The sequence below is a fragment of the Ostrea edulis genome, chromosome 1, assembly GCF_947568905.1.
Source record: "Ostrea edulis chromosome 1, xbOstEdul1.1, whole genome shotgun sequence".
Taxonomy (NCBI): Eukaryota; Metazoa; Mollusca; class Bivalvia; order Ostreida; family Ostreidae; genus Ostrea; species Ostrea edulis.
This window is the reverse complement of record NC_079164.1, coordinates 93882641-93907760: the sequence shown is the minus strand read 5'-3', so window position 1 is coordinate 93907760 and position 25120 is coordinate 93882641. Positions and strand designations below refer to the sequence as shown.

The 25120-nt window shown below is 34.8% G+C and overlaps 2 protein-coding genes across 6 annotated transcripts; both read left to right on the top strand.

Annotated features, from left to right (window-relative positions):
• The first annotated feature begins 883 nt into the window (after nt 1-883).
• LOC130055129 (lipopolysaccharide-binding protein-like) lies at nt 884-9581 on the top strand. Its single transcript, XM_056166657.1, has 15 exons — nt 884-1269; nt 1929-2028; nt 2435-2563; nt 2714-2787; nt 2968-3131; nt 3434-3497; nt 4959-5050; nt 6106-6282; nt 6508-6573; nt 6725-6892; nt 7686-7753; nt 7888-7930; nt 8267-8330; nt 8596-8672; nt 9463-9581. The coding sequence occupies exons 1-15, from the start codon at nt 1164-1166 to the stop codon at nt 9502-9504; spliced, it is 1434 nt and encodes a 477-aa protein (XP_056022632.1). The 5' UTR covers nt 884-1163; the 3' UTR covers nt 9505-9581.
• A 2554-nt stretch (nt 9582-12135) lies between these two features.
• LOC125663624 (bactericidal permeability-increasing protein) lies at nt 12136-24347 on the top strand. Of its 5 annotated transcripts, XM_056166645.1 has the most exons (17): nt 12136-12225; nt 12357-12445; nt 12592-12821; nt 12908-13007; nt 13602-13733; nt 13842-13915; nt 14090-14253; nt 14758-14821; nt 15620-15711; nt 19264-19440; nt 19724-19786; nt 20097-20264; nt 20762-20829; nt 22719-22761; nt 23581-23644; nt 23832-23908; nt 24000-24347. In XM_056166645.1, exons 3-17 carry the CDS (start codon nt 12704-12706, stop codon nt 24039-24041), a joined length of 1446 nt encoding a protein of 481 aa, XP_056022620.1. In that variant the 5' UTR covers nt 12136-12225; nt 12357-12445; nt 12592-12703; the 3' UTR covers nt 24042-24347. The 5 variants fall into 5 exon arrangements, 4 of the variants coding, with proteins under 4 accessions (XP_056022620.1, XP_056022624.1, XP_056022623.1 ...); XM_056166649.1 differs by lacking the exon at nt 12136-12225 and having other exon boundaries at nt 12288-12445; XM_056166642.1 differs by lacking the exon at nt 12136-12225 and having other exon boundaries at nt 12308-12479.
• The last annotated feature ends 773 nt before the right edge of the window (nt 24348-25120 follow it).

The following is a 25120-nucleotide window of genomic DNA, read 5'->3' as shown; positions in this document are numbered from 1 at the left end:
TTTTTAACTTTGTGTACTGTTTATTCTATTTCTTTTAATATTTTATACCAGACACTGTGATTTTTTTTAAAAACACAATTTGGAGATATATATATATATATATATATATATATACACATGTATATATATATATATATATATATATATATATATATATATATATGTAATGTGTTTATGAGCTCAGCCAGAGAAATATTTGGAGTTACAAAATATGTACAGACATCGAAAAAATAAACCCTGGTTAATAGAGAATGTAGAGCTGCAAGGAGAAAATTTTATTCAGCGAAACGACTTCATAATAGGCACACGACAATAGAAAACAAAGACAATCTTAAAAGCTATAAACCTATAATGGATAAATGTCTGAAACAGCACGTAAACTTTCTGAACTGCGCTCCACGAGGAAATTAGAAAATGAACGCATGCTTCCATTGTCTCTATACTTCTCCGATATAATATCATACAACCTTGATGTTTGTCCTGGTTGTGGTGTATAAGTGATGAATTAATCTAAGAAATAGATTTCGTCTTCGAAAATGCATGAGGAGATGGACGGCGATGCTCTGCGCCAGCATATTTCGGGAAGCGCGTTGGCGCTTCATGAAAAGTGTATGCTGGCGTGAAGCGTTGCTGTTCACACCCCCATGTATTTCATATTTTACAGAGAACGGCTCTTAAATGTAAATGTTGATTGGTAAGGTCAATACTACATGTAATTACCAAATTTTTCCAATGTTTAAACGGTCTGCTACATACGAAATAGTTCCATTCAAGTTATTTTCTTCAATCTCAATTTAAGGGCACCTCACAATCGTGTTCTTTTGTAAACAATACTGTAAAATGACGGAAGAACGTGAGGATGCACCATTACAAAATTCAGTATCATTTATAGGTCTTTAATTCCCGCCATTGTGTTTTTATTTCTTACACAATTTCAACATTTCGACAGCATTTAGTTAACAACAGAAAGAGGTGACGAACGACTCGTGGCCGTGTCCGGTCTGCAGATGAGAAGCTACAATGTGTACAAGTGACTTATCCTGTCCAATGTGCTATTTAAATGCTTATGGTCACAGAGGTCACAGTCTGTTGCACACGGTTTGTAAATAATAACACAAAATGGCGATGTAGTTTGTCGTGGATAGAGACCCGAGTATCGCGAAATGAGGACTGTGTGTTTCCTTACAGGTTTGTACATCGTTGTGGCGTCAATAGACTGTAAAACGCCGGGGTTACAGGCCAGAATTACCAACAAAGGACTCAATTATGGTATGCTAAATCTCTCTCTCTTTCTCTCATACACAACACACACACACACACACACACACACACACACATATGTATGTTGTTAGAACTTGTTCCCAATCCTTTCGATTACATCAATGAAATATGTTCAAACAAAATACTTATTTACAGAGAGAGATGTATATATAATTTCCAATTTTTAAAATTAAAAACAGGGATTATAGAGCAGGATTACCAACAAAGGGCTCAATTATATGTTGTCAACTATCCCTCCCCATCTCTCTCTCTCTATCTCTCTTTCTCTCACATGTACAGAGAACGAGAGATAAATTTCCAAAAATTCTATAAAAAGAAAAACAAAACCACCGGGATTATAGATCAGGATTACAAACAAAGGACGGATAGAGAGAGATAATTAAACAAATGTTTACCATCTCCAGATATGTCTCTGCTTCCAGTTATAAATAAGAACAACTATATCAATACACTGAACTTCCGCGCTTGCAGTGTATACACAATACAATTTGTCAACTAGGAGTTTGTGTCAAAATACATGTAGTATAAATAATATGTAACTTAATGTAATGTATGATAATTCATGATAGCATATTATATGACATGACAATCTGATATTCATTTGAATTTAATCGGCAGTCTATTTCTGATCTTTCTTTTACTGACAGCCACAGAAGTTGCTCTGGACATCCTCACAAAACAAGTGACCGGCCTACAGATTCCAGATCAACATGGCGCCACTGGGGATGTGTCCTACGACCTCACTGGGTAAATGTCTGCCTCTCTGAATTTTACACTGTCCTACGACCTCACTGGGTAAATGTCTGCCTCGTTGAATTTTACACACAAGAATTTGACAATGAGGATGGTTAGCATTTGGAAGCACTAATTATTTTTATGAAAACGTCTGAATGACAAAGTATATAATCTCTACATTCCTACACAGTCACACCCAGCCTCGTTGCTAGCCCAGGGAGCTCTCGTGTTCTCTCTAAGTTCTTTGATCCGCTTCTATCTCCGGTAGAGATTAGAGACACATGTCGAAATCCTTGGTTAGCGAAGATGCTTTTTCATACCTTGAACACATCGACAATTAAACCTGTGGAAAAACTTGGGATTTTACGATATACAACAAAGATTAATTTTTTCGACAAATAATGTAATGTTTTTATAGGTTAAGGATAAATGGATTTGGCAAGCCCAGCAGCAGGGTTTCCTTGATCCAGAATGTTGGTCTGGCTTGGAGCACGAGCGGAACTATCCTAAACGTGCACGGGAATTTCCACTACAAATACCATGGAATGTGAGACAAATACGTAGTTTTGCCGATTTTCTCTTAAAGCCATTACAAATGTTTGATAATTTGAAAACATGATATATTTCCATATTATCATCTTTCATATTAAACAATCATTTTATTTTTCTCATATACATTTATCATTGAATGTTTTAGAATCCCGATATCAGATTCGGGAAGTTTTGATCTGCATACCAGGAACATCAATTTTGCAATCAACATTGAATTAGGTAAACACATTACTCACATTCGTATATTGTACTCTTGGTCCGATGGGCATGTCATAGATGGCGCTATCTTATCATATCGTACGTCAGTCGCATCAGTACCAGTTTCGTTTGTACTAGACCAAAGTACTACAACACGACATATTTTGGAGGCGATCGTGAATAATTGCTTTATTACTTCAGGGTCAGACACATCGGGACGTCCTACGATTAAGTCACGGGGCTGTAGTTGTAGTGTCGGAATAGCAGACATAACTTTTCATGGCGGTACAGCATGGATCTACAATTTGTTTTCTGGTCTGGTGGCAGACAAACTGAAAGGCATAGTTGGAGGCAGTAACGGAATTGTAAATCAGAAGTTGCAAAATATAAATCTTAAAATAAATAACACTTAAGTTTGTCTATGGAAATGTGACTATTTTTATGGTATTTGTTGGAATTTCTATTAGATATTACATGCATTTCAGATTAATTTCCTCGTCAGTTTCATAATTGGTCAAAATTAACTTTACTTGAATCAACTTGCCAAGTACATGCGCTGTCGGTATTTAAGCCTTGTGTTAGACAAGCTTTATACATGATAGATATATATCCTGTCAAACTATGACATATGTTTCCCATGCATCTGACATTACAATACATGTTTCAGTTCTGCCAACAACTTAATAAACTGGTGAATGTAAACGGAATGGAAAGTCTCAAGAATCTACCAGGTATGTTTATCGAGATGTACTGGAAATTTCAGTTTGAATTTAAGCATATGTACAGATTTTAGGTCACCTCAGTCACTCAGGTGACCTATTGTAATTGGTCTGCGTCCGTCGTGCGTTAACAATTGAACATTTTTAACTTCTTGGTAACAACCGTTTCAATTCTTTTCAAATTTGGTATGAAGCATCTATGGGACCATCGTCGGATACCCACGGCTGATCTAGTCTTCTACTCATCACGATGAGTAGAAGACGAGGTCAGCCGTGGATATTCGACGATGCTTTGGGACAAGGTTGACACAAAGTTTAATATTCAGGACTCTTGCACCCCTGAGGCCATAGAGGTGGGGCAAAAACTGCCAAACATTGACCCAAATTTTCATTTTCAAAAATCTACAACCACAGAAAAACTAAATACATCATGATGTAGAGCAGAAAAGCTTGTATCAAAATTGTAAATTTCATGATGGTATCAGGGTTAGGGGTTTTGGTATCAGAGTGGGGCCAAAATGGTCAGTTATTAAGTGTATAAAAATAGCACAATTTTAACTTCTTCTTGATAACTATGATTTCAATTCTTTTCAAATTTGGTATGAAGTATCTTTAGGACAAAGGGTACGTGAAAAGTAATTTTCAGGACCCCTGCACCCCTGAGGCCTTAGGGGCGGGGCAAAACTGCCAAAAAATTGACAAATTTTCAAAAATCTTCTCTACAACTGCATATCTTTTATAAAAACTAAATGCATGTTGATATTAAGCAGAAAGACCTCTACCAACATTGTAAATTTCATGATCCCCGGGATAAGGGTTCTGACTCCAGGGCGGGGTCAAACGTGGTATATATAGTGTATATATGCATGTAAATTATATTTGCTTTAATGCTATTGATACTAAATTGATACTAAATGAATATTTAGAAGGAGTAGGTAGTCCTTTACCAAATTGTAAATTTTATGATCCTAGAGGGTACGAGTTTGGTTTCAGGATGGATCCAAAATTATTATAGTGATTATTGTGTTTATAATTTGAAGGACTTCTTTAGGTTTATGGATACAGCAACCCCAGGGTTTGACTTAAAGGTGGGTCCAAATTAGTGATATCGTTTGGCAATACATATGTCATATTATGTGAAAACTTTCATCAGTACATGCAAGTTAGAGGGCATTGGAGTTTTAAGAACACATCTTGTTTTATTCTGTAGCTGAATATTAGAAATAGCTTAGATATTCAGAACAGGGATTTGTTTTCTAGATTTTTAGCCCTGGGGACTAGTGATACTTTTAACCAATACTCAGGTGACCGATTATGCTTGTGGACTAGTGATACTTTTAACTAGTGTTCAGGTGACCGATAAGGCCTGTGGGCTAATGATACTTTTAACCAGTACTCAGGTGATCGATAAGGCCCTTGGGCCTCTTGTTTGTAATGTACTCTGTTACATCTACCTGATTTGTTTTATTACAGTTACTGTGGATATAGCCAATGTCTTCTTGTTGGATTACAGATTTTTGTCAAAACCTTCATTTCAACCCACCTTTATGGAGACCTACCACAAGGTGCGCAGACATGTTATTACTTTTTTACTTGTTTATGTACATGTATGTGTTACGAGTCCTTTCCAACAACTATAACTAAAGGGGGCCTCCGTGGCCGAGTGGTTAGAGCATCGCACTCAAAATCACATGACCTCTCACCTCTGTCGGCGCGGGTTCGAATCACGCTCGTGCCGGTAAGTGAGAAAGTTTCCCAGTTTACTTTCGGAAGGTCGATGGTCTCTTCCCAGGTACATTGTATCTGAGTTCTCTCTTCCATCAATAAAAACTGGGCATCACCAGATAACTGAAAAATTGTTGAGTGTGGCGGAAAACATCAATCAATCAATCAATCTATAACTAAAGCGTAAAGCAAATTTGAGAAAACGTGTGTGTGTCACGGTCGTTGTTAACGCGTATATATAATGTTTGTCCATTTTGTCTGTGTTTATTGGTAGTATACGTATCTGCAAATACAGACTAGTCTTTTGCAGAAATTACCAAATAAACATCACTGTTACGAGAATATGTGTTGAAATATGAAAGTGAAAGTACCTGGAATTTTATTTGTAACTGATAATTATACATCATTGCATGTAGGAGTTATGAGATTGATCACTGTTCGTTATCTTCACCTTTCATGTACACACTAACTGTTGTATTTAAAGGAAAGTGTTTCAGTTTCATAATGAAGGTTAGACATTGAAAATCTGCAAAGGAACGTCTCCGTTAGTACAACACGTTACACAGCCATTGAACTATTTTATTTTGACAAAACGAAAATACAACACACCGTTGGAAATAAGATTTCGACTCACAAAACGAATAAGCAATACATGTTACAGATAACATCCCTCTGCTAATTGAAATACATATTTTCATCACTGATATACATTTTGGTTAAAAATAAAATGCAAACATATCAAAGCATTTAAACTTTATTTTATAGAAACAAGAAATGTTATTTTTTAGAAATATAAGGTTCCATAGAGTTTTTTATCTCGATGTTAATCTACCTGTATGTTCGTTGATACATGGATGAATGATGCAACCTTTTTCATGATTTCTTTTTATAATAGGGAGAAGTATACTGGAAAGCAAATCCCCACGAGGCGCCACTTCCGGTCCCACCACTACTGAAATCTTCCGACACTTCGAAGATGATGTACATATGGGCATCCGATTTTCTGTTCAACTCCATGTCTTACACAGCGTACAAATATCAACAGCTCCAGTACAATGTCACAAATAAAGATGTAAGATTTTCTGTATAAAATGAAGAAACTTTTAATGAAGGTATCTTTATGTTTAGAATGTTCAATGAGAGCAACTGTAGCATATTGTTGGAAAATAAACTCTCTCAAGCATGGATACATGAATTCACAGGCGTCCAATATGAATGACCAAGAAATGCTCGTTAATCCCATCGCTCTCACAAGACATGTCACTAAGTAAAGTTAACTTTTCCTCCCTCTATGTAGCTACCAGGCGGTGTTTTGAATACAACATGTTCTACATTGGTATGCATAGGAAAATTTATCCCAGAAGTAAGTGTAATCTGCTTTGTGTCAACGGAGTCTTATGCAAACGAAACAACACAATAAAATTTCAGTTTCTTGGTTAAACGTACATGCTTGGCTCGAAAACTTGCTATGAAAATATATTGTATAATCTACACATATATTGTTGTTATTTAAGATCGGCAAAAAATTTCCTAACACAACAGTGATGTTGTACATGAAGGCCATGACTATGCCGAACATGACCGTTCTCAATGGATCTACAATGGTGTATGCCTCTGGTGATATCATGTTCTTTGCTCAACAACCTGGTGGAAAGTATACTTACTTTTTAACGTTATCAGCGGTAAGTATCTGTATTTTCTTCACCCCTTACTTTTAATGAGACATACTGTTAAAAGCTTACTAAATCTTTCTTTTCTTTGAATATCATTCTTTGTTATCAATGAAAAAGTGAAGATAACGAGCAGTGATCGATCTCATAAATCCCATACTGAATACAAAATTAAAAGTAGAGACACCAGAGCCTAGGGGGAGTAAATATACCCTGTTGACCGGTCACACCCGCCATGAGCCCTTTATCAAGTAAACGGAATAATCAAAATCAGACTTTGAAGCATTACCTAACAATTGGTATCAAATACGTCAGACTCTATTCGACCTAACGATCGATTGTAATAAGATTATCATAACGACCATAGAAGTTGCGAAATGGTGACTTCAAAGGAGACTGTTGAAATACCTGTAATGTCAGCTTATTTGTTAGGAGCTTGCCTCGATATAACATTGATCATACAAATGTAATTTTAGAGACTGTCCATGGAAATATCAGGTAGCTCCTATAACATGGGGGGTCCACACCACCGTTCCTTACTCCCAGGTCTTACCTAGCGAATATAAGTAGATATTTTAAACTCTCCTGCTGCGACTGATATAGGGCATGATTAAGAATTACCTACCTTTCAAAATTCATCATATGAAAATTTAGGTGTTTAAGGTATAAGACCAAATGCTATGTTAAAAAGAAAACAAATCTTAAATCAATGATGAAGTTGGATGTTTCATCCATTGCCCATTGTTTCTATGAACAGCCTCCTAAAACCTGCTTACTTCTATTAAAAAAGTTAATGTTCATGTAGACGATGTCGACAACGATTTCAATACGGATACAAAATGAGAAGATATACGCCAAAGTCCTCAAATTACCGTATGTATATTTCTGTGTATCATAATTAAGCAATATATTCTGATTTCTCTTATTATAACTCCAGTGGCTGTCGATAGGTCCATATACATTAGTTATATGTATAACTTTTGGGTGTTTTTTCTCTCTAAACACAGAATAAAAGTGAAAGTGAAAGACTCGAAAATTGGACAGTTGTCAGTAAGTTGATTTATAGATGTAATTTTATGATAATAATAGAACCGTTTATAGATCGCCTTATATAATATAAATTATCATAAGGTGCTCAAGAATAGGGTGTGATATGAATGTACATTACAAAGTAAAAACTTAAAGTCCGCATATTAAAAACATTTACTGCATGAGTATACATGGAAACCAATGGGAAACAAAAATTATAACAATTTTTAAGAAGTTAAAAGAGCAATATGCATATGACATCAACGAAATAAAGCATTTAGATGAGTTAGATATAGTTATACTGGCTTACGTTGACACTGTCAGATTCTGCCTGTATAGACGTTCGTTTCTTTACAGCCGGAGGTGTTGGATCTGGTCATCAAAGGTGTTATTGCGATCTTTGTGGAACCGAAACTAAATGGTAACAAGAACATTTCTTACGAACTTGTCAAAAGGTTTAATGCTAAAGCGTAAAAAAAAAACACACACGAATAACTGGAATATTTTTTTAACGAAACTAATCTGACATCTATTGGATGATATCTGAGACTAGTGTGCGGAAGTGTCTTTGTGTGGTGACGCACGAGGTGCACTTTTTGGGGCAGTAGATGTCCCTAGTATTTTATTCAATGTTTTTGTTTTATCAGAGATTATCAGATTATTACATTCTCTTTTTATTTCTCCAGAACTGGGCAGTAAAGGTTTTCCTCTGCCTATCATTGATTCTGTACATTTTGTGGATTCTCAGCTGACCACTGCCAAAGTAAGCGACTCTCATCCTTAATCTATCCTCGTTTTCTGGTACTTCTTTTACATTTGAAATTCTATGTCAGACAGGCATAGAATTTCCGTGAAAATGATTTTACATGCACGTTTCAAGGGTTAATTCTTATCAGTATATATTTCACAAAAGAGTTTATGAAGCTTTAGAGGGTCTAAAACAGGAAATTTCATTTTCAACAAATTTTCTATTGTGCTATTTGACCCCCCCCCCCCCCCCCCAAACATGATGAAATTATATAACATATTTGATTTGATTTGTAATTGAAATCGACATGTTTTATTGATTTCCTGGTAAATCACTGTAAAATGACTGATTCCCTGCAAAAATGTTTGTATTGATATGATAAAACGATTAAAGTGCATTGTCTAGGGAGTCAGCAAGATTCCATTTCCACTTGAACAATCCTATTTTCCCTCGGTAAACTTTCGCCGGGGTAAATAAGCTTGCTCTCAGTAAATTCGGCGTCGCCAGGGTAAATAAGCTTGCTCTCAGTAAACTCGGCGCCGCCATTGGAAATAAGCTTGATTTCAGTAAACTCAGCTTCGCCACGGAAAATAAGTTTGCTCTCGGTAAACTCGGCTTCGCCAGGGTAAATAGGCTTGCTGTTGATAGACTGCATCTTCGCTAGCCAAGCGTGACCGCGGTGTTTCTCTTTTCGCCGTGGAGCGCCACCCTTGGCTAGCGAAGATAGGTAAACTTGAATCTTGCTGTTACCCTCACTGATGTACATGTACACTGTACTTTAACTGTATATTGTTGTCAATTTCAGGACACGCTATTAATAGCCACAGACCTAAAGTATACTGGATAAGTGAGTCTGAGAAATGGAAATTATCACTTATACTTGTATTATAATCGTATGTTTGCTAATAAAAGTTGTATATTGTTTATGTTAATCTATTTTTAAATATAAATACGCTTGCGTCAATATATTTCTTGTGCACTTCTAGTGCAGTTTCCAAAAGGTGTTACTGTATGAACACAGTAGAACCTGTGTTTGTGGGTGATATAATGGTGCCGAAGTGCGCATTCTAACCCTACTTTATGTTGCGAGCGCACTAAACGTTTTCCCAAGTTGTCTTGAAAAGCTTGTAGGTTTAGGCAAATCCCATGTGTTTTAGAAAAAGTGAGATAATGCACAGTGATCAATCTCATAAATCCTATAACGAATAAGTAATGGGGAAATAAGAATTAATTTTGTTTTCTCATCCTCTAAAATGTCAAATCCTTTCTTCAAAGTAAATCTAAAGAAATGTTGATCTATTCTTGAAATAGTAATATCAACTACATATACATGTACCTGTATTTTGTCCTCGGTTTCGTTTTACATATATCTATATATTTACAGTCATTTCCATACGTGTTCTTAACTTTGACATCCGTTTCACTGTGGCAGTGGAGATTCGTTTCTACATGCTATTAAGTTTATAATCGGATCTTCTGCTTGTCTATCGCTCATTTTACCATTGTAAATTAACATGGAGCTTTTCCCTGGATTTTCAACATTTTTGAACTATTCGATCCAGAATAAATTCTAAAACTCGAAATAGGAACGGTCATTTATAACGGTAACCGTAAATGGCTGAAATATTGCCACAACAGCGTTAAACCCAAAACAATTAATACAAAAAATGTTGTTTTTTTTTTTTTTTTATTATTCCCTTTGAAGATGGATGCTGGAATATAATAGTAGAATATATATGTAGAACGGTATTCAACGTGATGGGTTATTAGCATAAATCAGTTTATTTTATTTTCAAATCTAAAATTACAATTTGAATTCCATGTCCACAAATGGTGCAAAGCGCATGATTATACATATATTTAAGAAGTTTACACAAGTTATCCAAACATAATCAAAGAAATTTTTATAATCAATTCCTATAAAGATATCTTACAACTCCTTTGTAAAACGAAAATAGCTAATGACAAACTAGATACAAGATTGATGATCGTTATGCTATCTCTATACACAGATCGTATGCCCATTGGTATTCCGGCATGAAGCATTGCAGTTCGTAACCTCATGTATTTACAAAAATGAAATAAATATTTGTTATATTTACATTCTGCTCTTATTTCTGTCGGATTTCCCCAGCCGTTGAAATAGATAAACATGTACTGTATTTATCTTTATTCATACGCGATTTGTGTACAAACCGCAATGCCTTCATACGGAAATGGCTAGCATTACAATTTGTAGAGATATCAAAGGCAAAATATAAAGCATTGGAAATGTAAACATTTTCTATCATAATTCATTTTCTGTATATGATTGTGTGTCATCAACTGTATATTTTGGATTGCACATGTAATATATGGGTACATGCATTATCAGATCCCTGATTTCTATAAACTGTCAGAATGATGATCAGTGAATTATATAGGTATCCACACGCAGTATAGTAAAAAATATTCTACTCCATCTTCCCTGACTGAAGACACAACAGATATATCGACATCGAGGTAGTGTATTACAAATGAAGTTTATCATTCTCTTTCGGAATGAATACAGTATATAATATTTTCGGTAAGTGTACATCTTCGGTTTGTTACGTCACAGATAAAAAGCTGTCCGTGTGTGATGCATTTCCTTGGTGAACATGTCATTTGCATTAATTATGCTAGTACATCTGTATTTTGCATGAAATGAATGTGAATTATATGCATATTATGTTTATCCCATTATATGAGTAGACTATTGGTATATGATTTTTCCGCGTGTATTATATGTTATTGAAATGATTACTACAATTATTTGCATGAATATTCAAGCATACAAGAAAAGCTTTTTTCGTCACTATTGCGTTTAAATTATCCAAACCTTTTAGAATTGTATATTAATTTACGATATGTCTGTCGTAATCTTGTTCATTGAATGATGTTTTAAAACGAGGTTTCATCTCCTACACCTTACTATCCAGATGTACACCGGTCGATTTAACCAGAAAATCACCAAGTATAACAAGTACATGCGAGACATGTACGGGTAGAATAAAACGGGCTATCTGGGGAAAACAACAACCCGAAAATTCATGTCAGCCTTAATCTTATTTCTCAAATTTCACTTCCTGCATACGATTATTTCTGTACTTCAAAGTCAAATTAAGGTCAGCTATAAAGAAAATAAAAACAACCTGAGAAATATTCATGTCAGGTTTAATCTCAATTCTTACGCTAGGATTTCACATCCGGCATTTTTTCTGTGCTTAAAAGTCAAATTAAGGTCAGCTGAAAAGAAAACAACTATTTTGTCATTTCTAACGTGTTGTACACTGTAACACTTCAGTTTCTCGATCTTTGTTGCCAGATAAAATTTCAAACCCAAAGAAAATACGTGCATTTGGTCTGTAATTTCACTACAATCTTTTTCTTTTTCAAGAGGATTTTTTTCGAGTGATCATCAACCCTCTATCGTTTATCATTAAGTGGGTTTTATCATCAATTCATGAACCATAAGTGGCATATCTAAACAGCAAAAGTGGGATATTGATCGTAATGCCTTGAGTACCACTGAGTGTGTGTTCCTGTGGTAGGTTGTTTACGATCAACATTATCAAAACTTGTTAAATAAACATATTTCCCGTGATTTTTATTTTCATAGCTTTTTTTTTTTTTGGTTGTGTTTTCATGTTTATTAACGTATTTATCAATTTATACCAGAAACGGCATTTTACCAGGCATATCGCTGTACATGACTAACCCGGAAGAAATCTACAAGGAAGTTCACTTGTCAACTATCTCGATAAGAAGTGGGTTTTTAGCAAACACAATTTTTATTATAGAGTGAGTTTTCCGCAAATGTTGGTGTATGTTATAAAGTATATTAGTATTGAAATTGTTTATTGGCTTTAATTAAGCCTCAAGTACGGCTCATCATCATAGGTATACTTATCAGGATTGAAGACGGACACTCGGAGAACTGTGAAACACGCTCTGTGAAATTTCGTGTACAGTTTAAGGATTCTGTGAGTGATATCCAGTAACCAGTGGACTCCATTCACTGAGAAATGATGTCTTCATGGAATGCTCTGATTCTCATTTTTGGAGTTGTATTCTTGATTAATGAAACGCACAGTAAGAACCCTGGTTTAAAGTCCAGGATTACATCAACAGGACTCAACTATGGTAAGTTTATGAACTGCGAATTTCGATGACTCTTGCATTTTCCTATATTTGGCGTTGGTTTATATTTTCTTATGCTAATTTTGCAGCTGTGAATGTTGCATTAGATGTTTTGTCCAAAGACATAACAAGTAAAAAGATCCCAGACCAACATGGAAAATCAGGAAGTGTGTCTTATGATGTGAAAGGGTTGGTAAATGTTGAATTTCTTACAATATACCTCACAATCTGGACCCAGTTGCACAAAGGTTAGTTAACTTTAACTGACAGTTAACTTGCTATTAACTTGAACATTTATATACATGTAGTCTTAACTTGAAGCAATCTAATTAAAATCAGACTTCTTAGATCCGCGCCGTATACTCTGCGTAAGTATTATAGCGATTGTGAGCGTATCCTAGGATCTGATTTTAATTAGATTGAACTTGAAGTAAAATGTCAGTTAAACTTAACTAACTTTTGTGCGACTGGACCCTGAATATCTAATCTTAGTATGCCATTTATAGCACTTTATCCAATCAACACGATCACCCGATGTAGCGCTTTACATGTAAAACAAACGAAAAGAAAGAACGATAAATACATAAAAAAGAGACATAAAATACTATTAAACTAAAGTAACTATAATTAGGCAAAACGGTATATATTTTCTAATAATTATTCCTATTCATTAATCAATATAAAAGAAAAGTAGTAATAATAAATATTTATCTATTGACTATTTATTCATAATTATTGAATGATAACAAATATTGGTCATACTTCTTATAATGTATTTTATAGGATGAGAATAACAAAGTTCACCAAACCAACAAGTGTTGTCTCCATGGTCCCCAACACAGGACTATTATGGAAAAGCTCCGGAATCGGCATGAGTCTTCATGGAGACTTTCATTATAAATACAAAAAAGGAATGTAAGGAAAAAGTTATTTTGTACGAAGACTCTGATGTCAGTAGTAAAAATAATGAGTATTTGTGTCTTTATCATGCTGAAAAATCTCACATAAAAATATCTTTGATAGTATTCGAATTTCTGATCATGGAAGTTTTGATTTGAACGCCGGAGGAATTCAATTCCAGATAACGCTGACTATAGGTAGGATGTAGAAATCTCTCAAGAGAAGCTTAGTCCAATGTTAATTGTCTACAATGAATTAAAAATCACTACTTATATAAAAATCATTCCAACATCATATCAAATTGCATGATTTCAAAATTGTGAAATACGTTTTAAAATTTAAATTGGTTATTGAAACTTATTAATTTATAGGAATGGATACGTCGGGAAAACCGACAATTAGATCATCGTCTTGTTCGTGTGCGGTGCAATCCACCAGCATCAAGTTTCACGGCGGGAGAGCGTGGATATACAATCTGTTTCGCGGAAAGGTCGCTAAAACTCTGAAGAACTCCATCGAAGGTGGCAGTGGATTGGTACGGCAATGATAACGATGTGATAATAACTTGTCTAGAACGCAGCCTCTTAATTCCTCGGTGACATTTCCTGATCGGTATACCCTGATTTTACTTCCAGCCTATAATTGGCTTGGGCGATTGAATTGATTAATTCATGATATTTCAAGTGCCGGGCAATTACTCATTATTTGCAGGAACAAAATTTCAAACATTCAAAATGTATCTTAATTTGGTTTTTGCATTCTCTTCCGGGTGTACGTACATGAATAGATAGTGTCTTATAACAATCCTTACACACCCGTGTTATTGAATCGTGACTGATTTAATTGTGTTGGACATCACATGGTTTGTTGATTTCACAACATTCATCTCACTAAAAACACCAGTATGTACATATTACGGATCTCCAAGTGATACTCTTAAAGAAATAATCTTATCACCATGAGATTAGTCAGTCAGATGTAGGTATGGTGTGTAAACGCACGAACAAGGAACTACTCAATCATTTCTTTAATTTTTCAGCTTTGCAAACAGTTAACAAACTTAGTAAACGTTGCAGGTGCAAAGAAAATGGCTCAGCTTCCGGGTAAGTCCACGAACCCTATTTCATAAATTCTACACCGAGATAAAATAAATATGATAATAAAGATGAAACTAAATTTTTTTGTAACCGTTTGATTTTATAATCTGGATATCAAATCTAATCTGGTTTTGTTGTAATCAAACACGTCATCATTAGGGATCTTATTTCGCATTAAAAGAGAGGTTCTAGCTAGTTAAATGAATAATATGTTTATTGAAAACAACAAGTCATACTAGATTTCAACACCTAGGTCTTTTTAACAAAGGAATCAAAAGTGTAAAATTCTAACTGATTAATGTTTACCGTCATAATATTACAATTATAATACGTTTATTGAAATATATTGCGGCGTTACACTGTAACCATAAAGTTTTAGAAGCATACTTGTTAAAGACATATTTGACTTCATTTGGATATGAAATGCCGTTGCCAACGTGATGAAATCCTATAAACATATACCAATTGCATTTCATATTCCATTTAATTTGTAGAAATGATGTGTTATGACTTCTGCGGATATATAACGAAACTTCGTATAAATGATGCGGATCTAACTTTTGAAAATTCAGACAGAGTTTACACCCTTCACTCGATTATGACGTTGCAATATTAAATCATAATTTTTATAATGTCATTATAATTAAAAAGTGAATTGCTTGTACATTTAGAATGGACGCATGACTTCTGAAGGAATATTGCATACTAGTAATGGAAAACGTCTTTATGTATCTTACTTTTGATAAAAATATACCAAATGCACTCAAAGAAAATATGTTTTCTTCTCTCTTTTCACCTTACCAGTGGAAGTGAAGTTAGCCAAGAAATTCCTACTGAATTACAGCTTCCTTTCTCGGCCATCATTTCAACAAAACTTCATGGAAACGTATCATAAGGTATATATGTCTTTGGAATTTCAATCTAAATATAGTTATTGATCTTATTCATCTCTGTGTTTTGCTCCGTCACAAAAGAACATTTGAAATAAACCCAAATGGGATATTCGACGCACGACGTTTCCGAAAATTGATATTACGTTTTCGCAAATAAGATGTTACGATTCTGTAATTTTCTTTTTTACTATTGCGCAAAAAATACGGTATTTCGATTCCGCAAATATCTTAAATTTTGATGATACAACATTCAGCACTTCATAAAATGCTAGCATTCATTTTTAATCATAAGCAGACAGTAGCACTACATAAAAGGTTTTGGTCACTTCTGTGCACTGTTATTGTCAGAGACATGATTTTGATGTAGTTTTGTTTTGTTTTTTAAAGTTTTTGCAACACGTCCGTAATTACAAATATATTTGAGCCGTTCATAGCAAAAAGGCCCTTATCTTATCCAACAATGTTTCTGAGAAAACATCATAATGAAAAAACGCAACGTCAGTTTTTGCATACTTGTAAAGAAAAAAGTCATGGTTACCTATCACGAGTTGGTTGTCATCTTTGATTGACTGTAATATTTTAACGACAATCAACATTACTCTAATAGTTTGGGGGTGTTCTCTATAGTTCACAATATACTTAAGGGCCCTTTTTGCTATGTGTGGGGAATAGAATTGAGAATTGAAATGGGCATGAAAAGACTGGCCCATTTGTAGTGCGCTTTCCCCCAATATCTGGAATTGCTACCCAAATTGGTGGTGGAACGTCTTCATATGAGTGAAAAACTCGAGAGAGGGACGTTAAACATGATACAGTCTTAGATTCTACAGACACATGTAATAAGATTTTATAATCACATGAACTTATCGCCACAGGTAAATTGAACTTACCACCACAGGTAAATTGAACTTACCACCACAGGTAAATTGCGGAAACGTAATGTTTGGGTACAGTAATGGCTGTATTTTGTTTTTATACGCCCGTCGAAGACGGGACGTATTATGGTATGGCGTCGTCCGTCTGTCTGTCTGTCCGTGTGTCCGGACCTTGTGGGCAAGATACAGACTGAACCATAAGCCCTAGGGCTTTACAACTTGGTACATTTGATCACCATGATAAGAAGAAGATGCCTATTGTTTTTCAAGATGAGAGGTCAAAGGTCAAGGTCGTAGTATCACTTATTAGGAAAACCTTGTGGGCAGGATACAAACCGAACCGTAAGCTCCAGGATATTATAACTTGGTATATTTGATCACCATGATGAGAGGAAGATGCCTATTGTTTTTCAAGGTCAAAGGTCAAGGTCGTAGTATCACTTATTAGGAAAACTTTGTGGGCAGGATACAAACCGAACCGTAAGCTCTAGGATATTATAACTTGGTATATTTGATCACCATGATGAGAGGAAGGTGCCTATTGTTTTTCAAGGTCAAAGGTCAAGGTCGTAGTATCACTTATAAGGAAAACCTTGTGGGCAGGATACAAACCGAACCGTAAGCTCCTGGATATTATAACTTGGTATATTTGATCACCATGATAATGAATTAGCTCACAGAGGCCAGTGCTAACTTCACTAAAATATGAATCCCATTTAAATATGTTTTCCTTGAGCAAAATCTACGGGCGTATTATGCCACGTTGGCGTTGCTGTTGTTGCGGAAACGTGGCAACACTTTTTGCGGGAAAATGAGAATAACATTTTTAAAAATTTGCGGAAAATTAATGCGCCCGGGATATGAAATACCAAGTGGGAGATAATCAACCAGGATCAATAAGAATATATGAACACGTCCAAACGATAAACTGAACACGTCCAAACGATAAACTGAACACGTCCAAACGATAAACTGAACACGTCCAAACGATGAACTCGAATATTGAAAGTACGGTCACAATAATAAGAATATATGAACACGTCCAAACGATGAACTCGAATATTGAAAGTACGGTCACAATAATAAGAATATATGAACACGTCCAAACGATGAACTCGAATATTGAAAGTACGGTCACAATAATAAGAATATATGAACACGTCCAAACGATGAACTCGAATATTGAAAGTACGGTCACAATAATAAGAATATATGAACACGTCCAAACGATGAACTCGAATATTGAAAGTACGGTCACAATAATAAGAATATATGAACACGTCCAAACGATGAACTCGAATATTGAAAGTACGGTCACAATAATAAGAATATATGAACACGTCCAAACGATGAACTCGAATATTGAAAGTACGGTCACAATAATAAGAATATATGAACACGTCCAAACGATAAACTCGAATATTGAAAGTACGGTCACAATATATTTTTCCGATTCCGATTGTGTAAGAGGGACTGCATTCTTGCGCTACACTTAAATTTTATGAAGGATGATTGAAAATGAAACTCTCAGAATTCAATTAATTGTGGAATTAGATTTTGGTGGAAGTGGACTTGTACGTTTTTATTAAGGACAGAATTAGCGAAAGGTGCAAGGTTTTCCGTCCTTTTGTTTCATGAAGACAATTGGATAGTCCTAAGGATAATAGGATTATATATAAATGAAAAAGGTCAAAGAGCAAAACGGGTAGTATCTCTTTTGGCAAATTCATTCTATCAGTGATAAAGGATAAACAATATGTTAACAGCATACTGTGTAGAGGTGCATATTCGCAAGAAATTATCAAACTTTTTTCCCTGGAAGTTATGCCCCTTTGGACGTAGAATATACGAATGAAACAGTTTTGTCAGCGCACTTCACCAAGGTTTAACATCAATATACACAAACAAAATAAAGAGGCTCTTAACAGGTGTACAAAAATCTACAGTCGCCTGCATAGAATGATGATTTCTTACATAAATTGCATTTAATACGGATATATTGTATAGACATGCATATTCACAGATAATTCTGATTTCATTTTCTTCTGGGGATTATGCACCGTTTGAACATTGAAGTTTGGCCAAAATATTCTATTTTGTGCTACTTGCGTGGAAATTGTTTTCGAGCCATATGTAATTAAGATATTTGTCTTAATATTTCACACGATTTACATTCCTGAACAATTCACAGGACTTGAGTAGTGCCATCTAACTGCATGCGTGAAAATAGTACAGTATTGCACAGAGACATAAAATTTGTTGCATTTTAATTTTGGAAGTGTCCCCATTGACAAATCACATGTATTTTACGCGATTCCTCGATAAATTGATTTAATTAAATATATATTGCCTCGTTTTCTTTTGTTAAATTTCATATATGATTTTTTATTTTTGCAAGTACATGTAAAATACTATGCACATGTGTATAAAACATGTCGAATTTTATCTATTTTGTAATTGAGGAAAATTATTTATGCAAAACATTTTCGTAACCATCGGTTCTTCTCAACCTTAAAGCATTATTTAGTTTTGTCATTATGATACCAATCTCCAAAAGAGAATTTAACCTATCTTTGGTATATCCAGGGGTCCGTATTTGGCCAACTTTTAATTTTGCATTCCTTATAGGAGTTATGAGATTGATCATTGTTCTTTACCTTCACTTTTCCACTCTATATAGGGAGAAGTGGACTGGATTGGGGGACCAATGAGCACACCGATTGTCGCACCCCCACTTCCGAAAGGCACTGGTACCTCTAGAATGCTCTACATTTGGTTGTCTGATTTCCTGTTCAACACGATGTCATACAGCGCTTTTACTCACGACCTGTTGAAACACAATGTCAGCGACAAAAACGTAAGAAACAGCAGATTATATAATACAAGAATGTCTCTTTTGTGATATACAGCTATATCTACCTGGTATAATCCTTTGTAATCTCTCTCTCTCTCTCTCTCTCTCTCTCTCTCTCTCTCTCTCTCTGTGTGTGTGTGTGTGTGTGTGTGTGTGTGTGCGTGCGTGCGTGCGCGTGCGTGCGTGATACAGCTATATCTAGCTGTTATAAACCTTTGGAATATCTTCTTTGTGAAATACAAGCATATCCAGCATTGATAGCTTTTGAAATGATATTGTGTTGTAGATTCCTGGAGGAGTTCTTAACACTACATGCAAAGTTAAGTGCATTGGCCGCTTGATTCCTCAGGTATGTGATATAATAGATATGACATAAGAACTATAATATAACAATATAATAAATATGAAATAATTTATTGATATTATATAGATAATAATACAAAGCCGATTGAGTATACTCGACTATAGTTTCTTTACTTTTTACTTCTTTAGGAGTATATAATGAATACTCAATTCAATATTAATTATATTCCTGAAGTAGTAAAGAAACCAGTACACTATTATACTCTGTCGGCTTCCTAACATTTTTATTATACTACTAAGTGAGTAGATTTTTCTATGTTCATTTCTGGATATTTATTGAAATCTGTAACCAACAGATTGGTCAAAAGTTTCCTAATTCCAAAGTTCTGTTGAACCTTCGAAGCACCTCCACACCAAACATGACTTCGGTCAATGGATCAGTAAGAGTTGATGCAGCGGGCGATATCAAATTTTACGCCCAAACACCTACTGGCAAAACTGAATACTTCCTGACACTGTCTGCTGTAAGTTTTAACGTTCACTTTTACATTTGTTTGTTATTGTTTAATCTATATGTATGTGATGACTTAGAATTAGATAACTATTTTTCCATGTGTCATTGGCGATCATTAATGCTGATTTAAACGGTCGCAAACTGAGATATATCTGCGACATGTTAAGTAAGCCAGTAAAACGGAGGTTCACGACCGTTAGATCAACACCATTGCCAATGATCGCAACAACAAAAAAAATTTAAAAAAATAAGATGGTAATTCCCACTTTCTTGCAATAGGCAATCAAAATGCAGATTACATACCAATCATTAGAATCTATGATTAATAATTCTAATTCAAGTGGTGTTTTTTTTTTAATATTGAGACATCATATTATATATTCGTGCATTTGTAAATCAATCTATACGTTATGAAACATTCTGTAAGGAAGGCAAAGCAAATGTATGTTCGATTCTAATAAAATCTATTTTCTGGTTTCTGTGAATAATTAATCTTTCTCTTTGCAGAGTATGTCCACAACAATTTCAATCACAGTTAAGAACGAGAAAGTGTATGCTAAAGTGCTCAAACTTCCGTGAGTTATTTTTATCCTTAATCAATAAAATACCTTAATTATTCTTAATTATACATGGATGTATGGTTGAAATTGGCTGTCATACAAAGACAGGACTGGTGACTTGGTTCCGTAGGTTGTGGAGTGGAGGAGTAGGTATTACGAAAAGGGCACACACATTAGCGCGCGCGCGCGTATGTGTGTAAAGAAAACTTGCAAAGACTATTAAAGTGAGGCTGATGTAGAGTACGGGAACCGATCTCTGGACAAGAAACTGGTAAGATGTACCCAATAAAACTGCCATAGCAAATAGACGGTATAAGTCAACATAAGTGGTGGAATAGTTTCACTCTTTTTTTATCCATTTGTTCTGTGTGAAGGTGAAGATGATGAACAATGTCTATCACCAGCCTCCGGAAGCCGGACACAAACATAAAAGCCGTAAAGAACTTAGAATAATTGCACGATCACACGAAGAATGTGACAGAAACACCACCTTTAAGGACATGTAACGTGTTACTAAACATCCAAATTTTGTCAGCAAAATTAATTCTTTACATGCCATAAATGATTTTAGTTATGTTTTAAATTTAATATAATGCGTAATTTTTTAGTTTGAAAGCGACGACATTCAACAATTCACTCTCCAGGATTTAAGTGCCACTATGTATGATGTCATATGCGACCTCGAGTGATAAGGTTTGAAAACAGCTGTTAGCCATTTTATAAGTACAATATCTTCGTAGTTTTTTGGTAATCAGGTATTCTAACAATCTGTTGGAATTCCCATGGGCACGAATTATGCTCTTTTAAAAGCTGACCTGTTTATGATATTCTTACGAGACGGAATTCATTGAAAAGCTTTTACATGAGAAGAAAAAATCTCTTACTATGGCCTTCAACTCGACATTTACATGAAAAGGTGAAGATAACGAACAGTGATTCATCTAATAACTCTTATAAGGAATACAAAATTAAGAGTTGGGCAAACACGAACCCCTAGATATACTAGAGGTGGGATCAGGCATGGAGGTTATAAAACTTTTACCGTACTCAGCCATGGTTGTTTTGAGTACAACTCTAAGCAAGCTCCAAAGTATACTTGAAAACTCTTGAGTATCTACTCCATTTCAGTGTGAGAATGATTTTATAAAAGTTTTAGATATAACCTTCACTTTTGAGTATGAGTACGATTTAGAGTACGGGGTTCGAGTATGTAAACGTGCTAACAAGTTTTGTAACCTCCAGGCCAGGTGCCTAGGAGGAGTAAGCATCCCTTGTCGACCGTTCACACCCGCCGTGAGCCCTACATCTTGATCAAATAAACGGAGTAATCTATAGTTAAAATCAGTGTGCCAAGAACGGCCCAACAATCGGTATGAAACACGCCAGACAGCATTTGATTCAATGGCAGGTTGTATTGGCATACTAGATTTTAATTTTTTTCCATTCAATCGACAAACAAGCCAACTAGTACGTAAACGGCTTGTGAATAGCATATTCTGTTAGGGTGGGTTGCGATATTTTGCCGCTTACGAGTGTACTAGCTGTCAGAAGAAGGGATCTGGACTAAGTTTTACAGTTTTTCGGAAGGTGTGAGGAAAAAGAATTGGTTTGGTTGGCTATATATTGTTTTCACAATCAGCTGATTGAAGAAGGTCGTATGTGACATCATTGTACCTCGTGGCTTTTACCTAATAACCAATTGTTGTTTCAAGTGGGGCTTAGATTTAAATCCGTATTGTGATGAATTATGGCAATATTTCGTAGAACCAAACATTAGAACTAATTACTGTATGCAGAAGAAAGACAAATTGAATATAATTTTGTGTAGTTTTGAAGCATGCGGTAACTCCTTTATAAGGTCACCTAACATTATATTACCTAATATTACGTAATTATATTTTCAGAATCAAAGTTAAAGTAAAGGATTCAAAAATTGGACCATTGAAGGCAAGTTCAATCATTTACGTGCCCATGTGGTACATGAATATGTTACATTTAAATGTATATTTATCATAAACTCTGTGATTAAAAGGGTTTCAAACCACTTTACGAGCAATATCTTAAGAGCAAGGTACATTAAGGCTCAAATTTCGCCACAAAATTAGGATAAATTTAAAATGTGGTTTCACTTGGTTTAATCATTATGATTATGCACTAGGGCATTGGCCCTGATGATACCTGTGGAAATTAGTGACGTGATATGTTCTGTGACGTCATTTTCCTTATCTCCGATTGACATGATTTACCGAAATCGCCGAAATTAGACGTTTTTTATGCCTTTGAAACCATTTTTAAGATAGAGCACATGCAACAACCACAAAGATGTTTTGTGTACAAATTTATCATGTTGAAAGTCAGTAATGAGCAAAATTTCGACTTGGTTGGTAAATGAGCAGACTATTAAATTTAACGTTTAACCATTTCCCGCGTTCATCTGTAATACAAATTCCAACGTTGATGGTGTTCATATATACACATTTGTTTAAGAAAACTTTGAGCATATGGCGACATAAATTGGATTATTTTCATATTGAGTTCATGACATAGCGTTCTTGTTCATGACGTCGCATAAAGTAACGTCAAAATGGCACAACGTTATCGTAAACTATACTGTATTTACATATGTATTATACGTAAGTAAAGCTTTTTACGAAGACATCATTACCATTTTATGGAAGTATACACCATATGAAAGAATTTTGAGGAATATCATTTAATTTGGACGCGGGGCCAAATTTGGCCTCAAACATACCTTGTCCTTTGTAGGATGCCATGTTGAATTTCATTATCAGTAGTGTGGTGACCGTGTTTGTGGAACCAAAGCTTAATGGTAAATTTTAATTTTAAAATAAAATTTCAGTTTTGACATTTTGAATGCAATATTTCTTGAATATCATGCTATTTCTAAAATATTCGAAATATGATTTACTTTCAATCACTACCATTTAAAATTGTTAATGAGTATTTTTGAAATGTATTACATGTATTTTCAAATTGTATTTTTCATGATTTATTAGAACTCGGAGAGAATGGTTTTCCGTTGCCAATCATTCCTTCTGTCCATTTTGTGAACACAAATCTAACCATTCATCAGGTGAGACATCCCTGTCTAATTCTATAAACAGTATTTATAGTTGAAATTCTGGCACTTTATTGGGTTTTATATATATATATTCTTGTTTCAGAACTCTTTGTTGATTGAGACTGATGTGAAGTACACCGGTTAGCCTACGTGTTTTAGTAACATTTTCAAAGTGCTACATGTACATGGACACTTAAATCAGATCGAGTGGTTTTTATTTCAATTACCACTGATTTTCACTTATTTTTAGCGGTGTTATGTCATTTTGCATGATGTTTAACTATGTTTAACTTTTTCCTTTCCTTGTAACTTGAATTCGTTATGGTATCAAAGTACAAATACATAGTGCATAAGTTTGAGTTTGTTCGATTGATAATCTTCCTGCATCATGTTTACTGTGTCACTTTAAAATCTGAAACTTTTGCAGTGAATAAAATGTTTGTTTATTTTGTTTTTGAAAGCAGAACAATAAGTAAAATGTGTTTATATGCTCGCACCATTACATTCTCCCCCAACTGCATTTCTAAACTAATTTTATTTGATAAACAATTCTGATGAGGAAGATTTAGATTTGATTTATTATGCGTGTTCATTTAAGAAATAAGATAGCATTTTTTAACGTTGTTGGGATATGACATGAATTTGGTCACGTGATCAAGTACCAACTTCATGTCATATCCCAATAACATTCAAAAATGATATTTTATTTCTTATATTTATATTTTCTATTTTGATTTGTGTTCTTACCGAGCTTCCATGATTATGTCACAGATGACCAAAATAACGATCGTAGAACACAAAATATAGTTCGTTAGAGTTTTATCGAATAAAAAATTAGGAACAATATCAAAGAGAATATAAGATATAGATATTTAATTGAAAATGTTAAAACAAAAGAAGAGGAAACATGTGTAAAATAAAGGTAATTTAGAGCGTAAAGTTAACTGAAATGACGACAAGAAGAGGGGAGTAAACTACATCCGTGGTGTGATTTGGTCGCGATCAGCGATGGAGAAACTGGCGTTGGTCTAGCTTACTAAGTTGAAAACGCAATTGTTGATCACAGATTTCGACAGAAATTCAAATGATCTGAGAGAATTGATGGTGGATATGATGGGTCAAGTAAACGTTAAGCTCTTAGTACGATTTTTGGAAAGAAACAACGGTGTGTTCATCGTTAGGACTCGCGGTTGTAGCCATGCATGAGCCGATTCAAGACAGTAG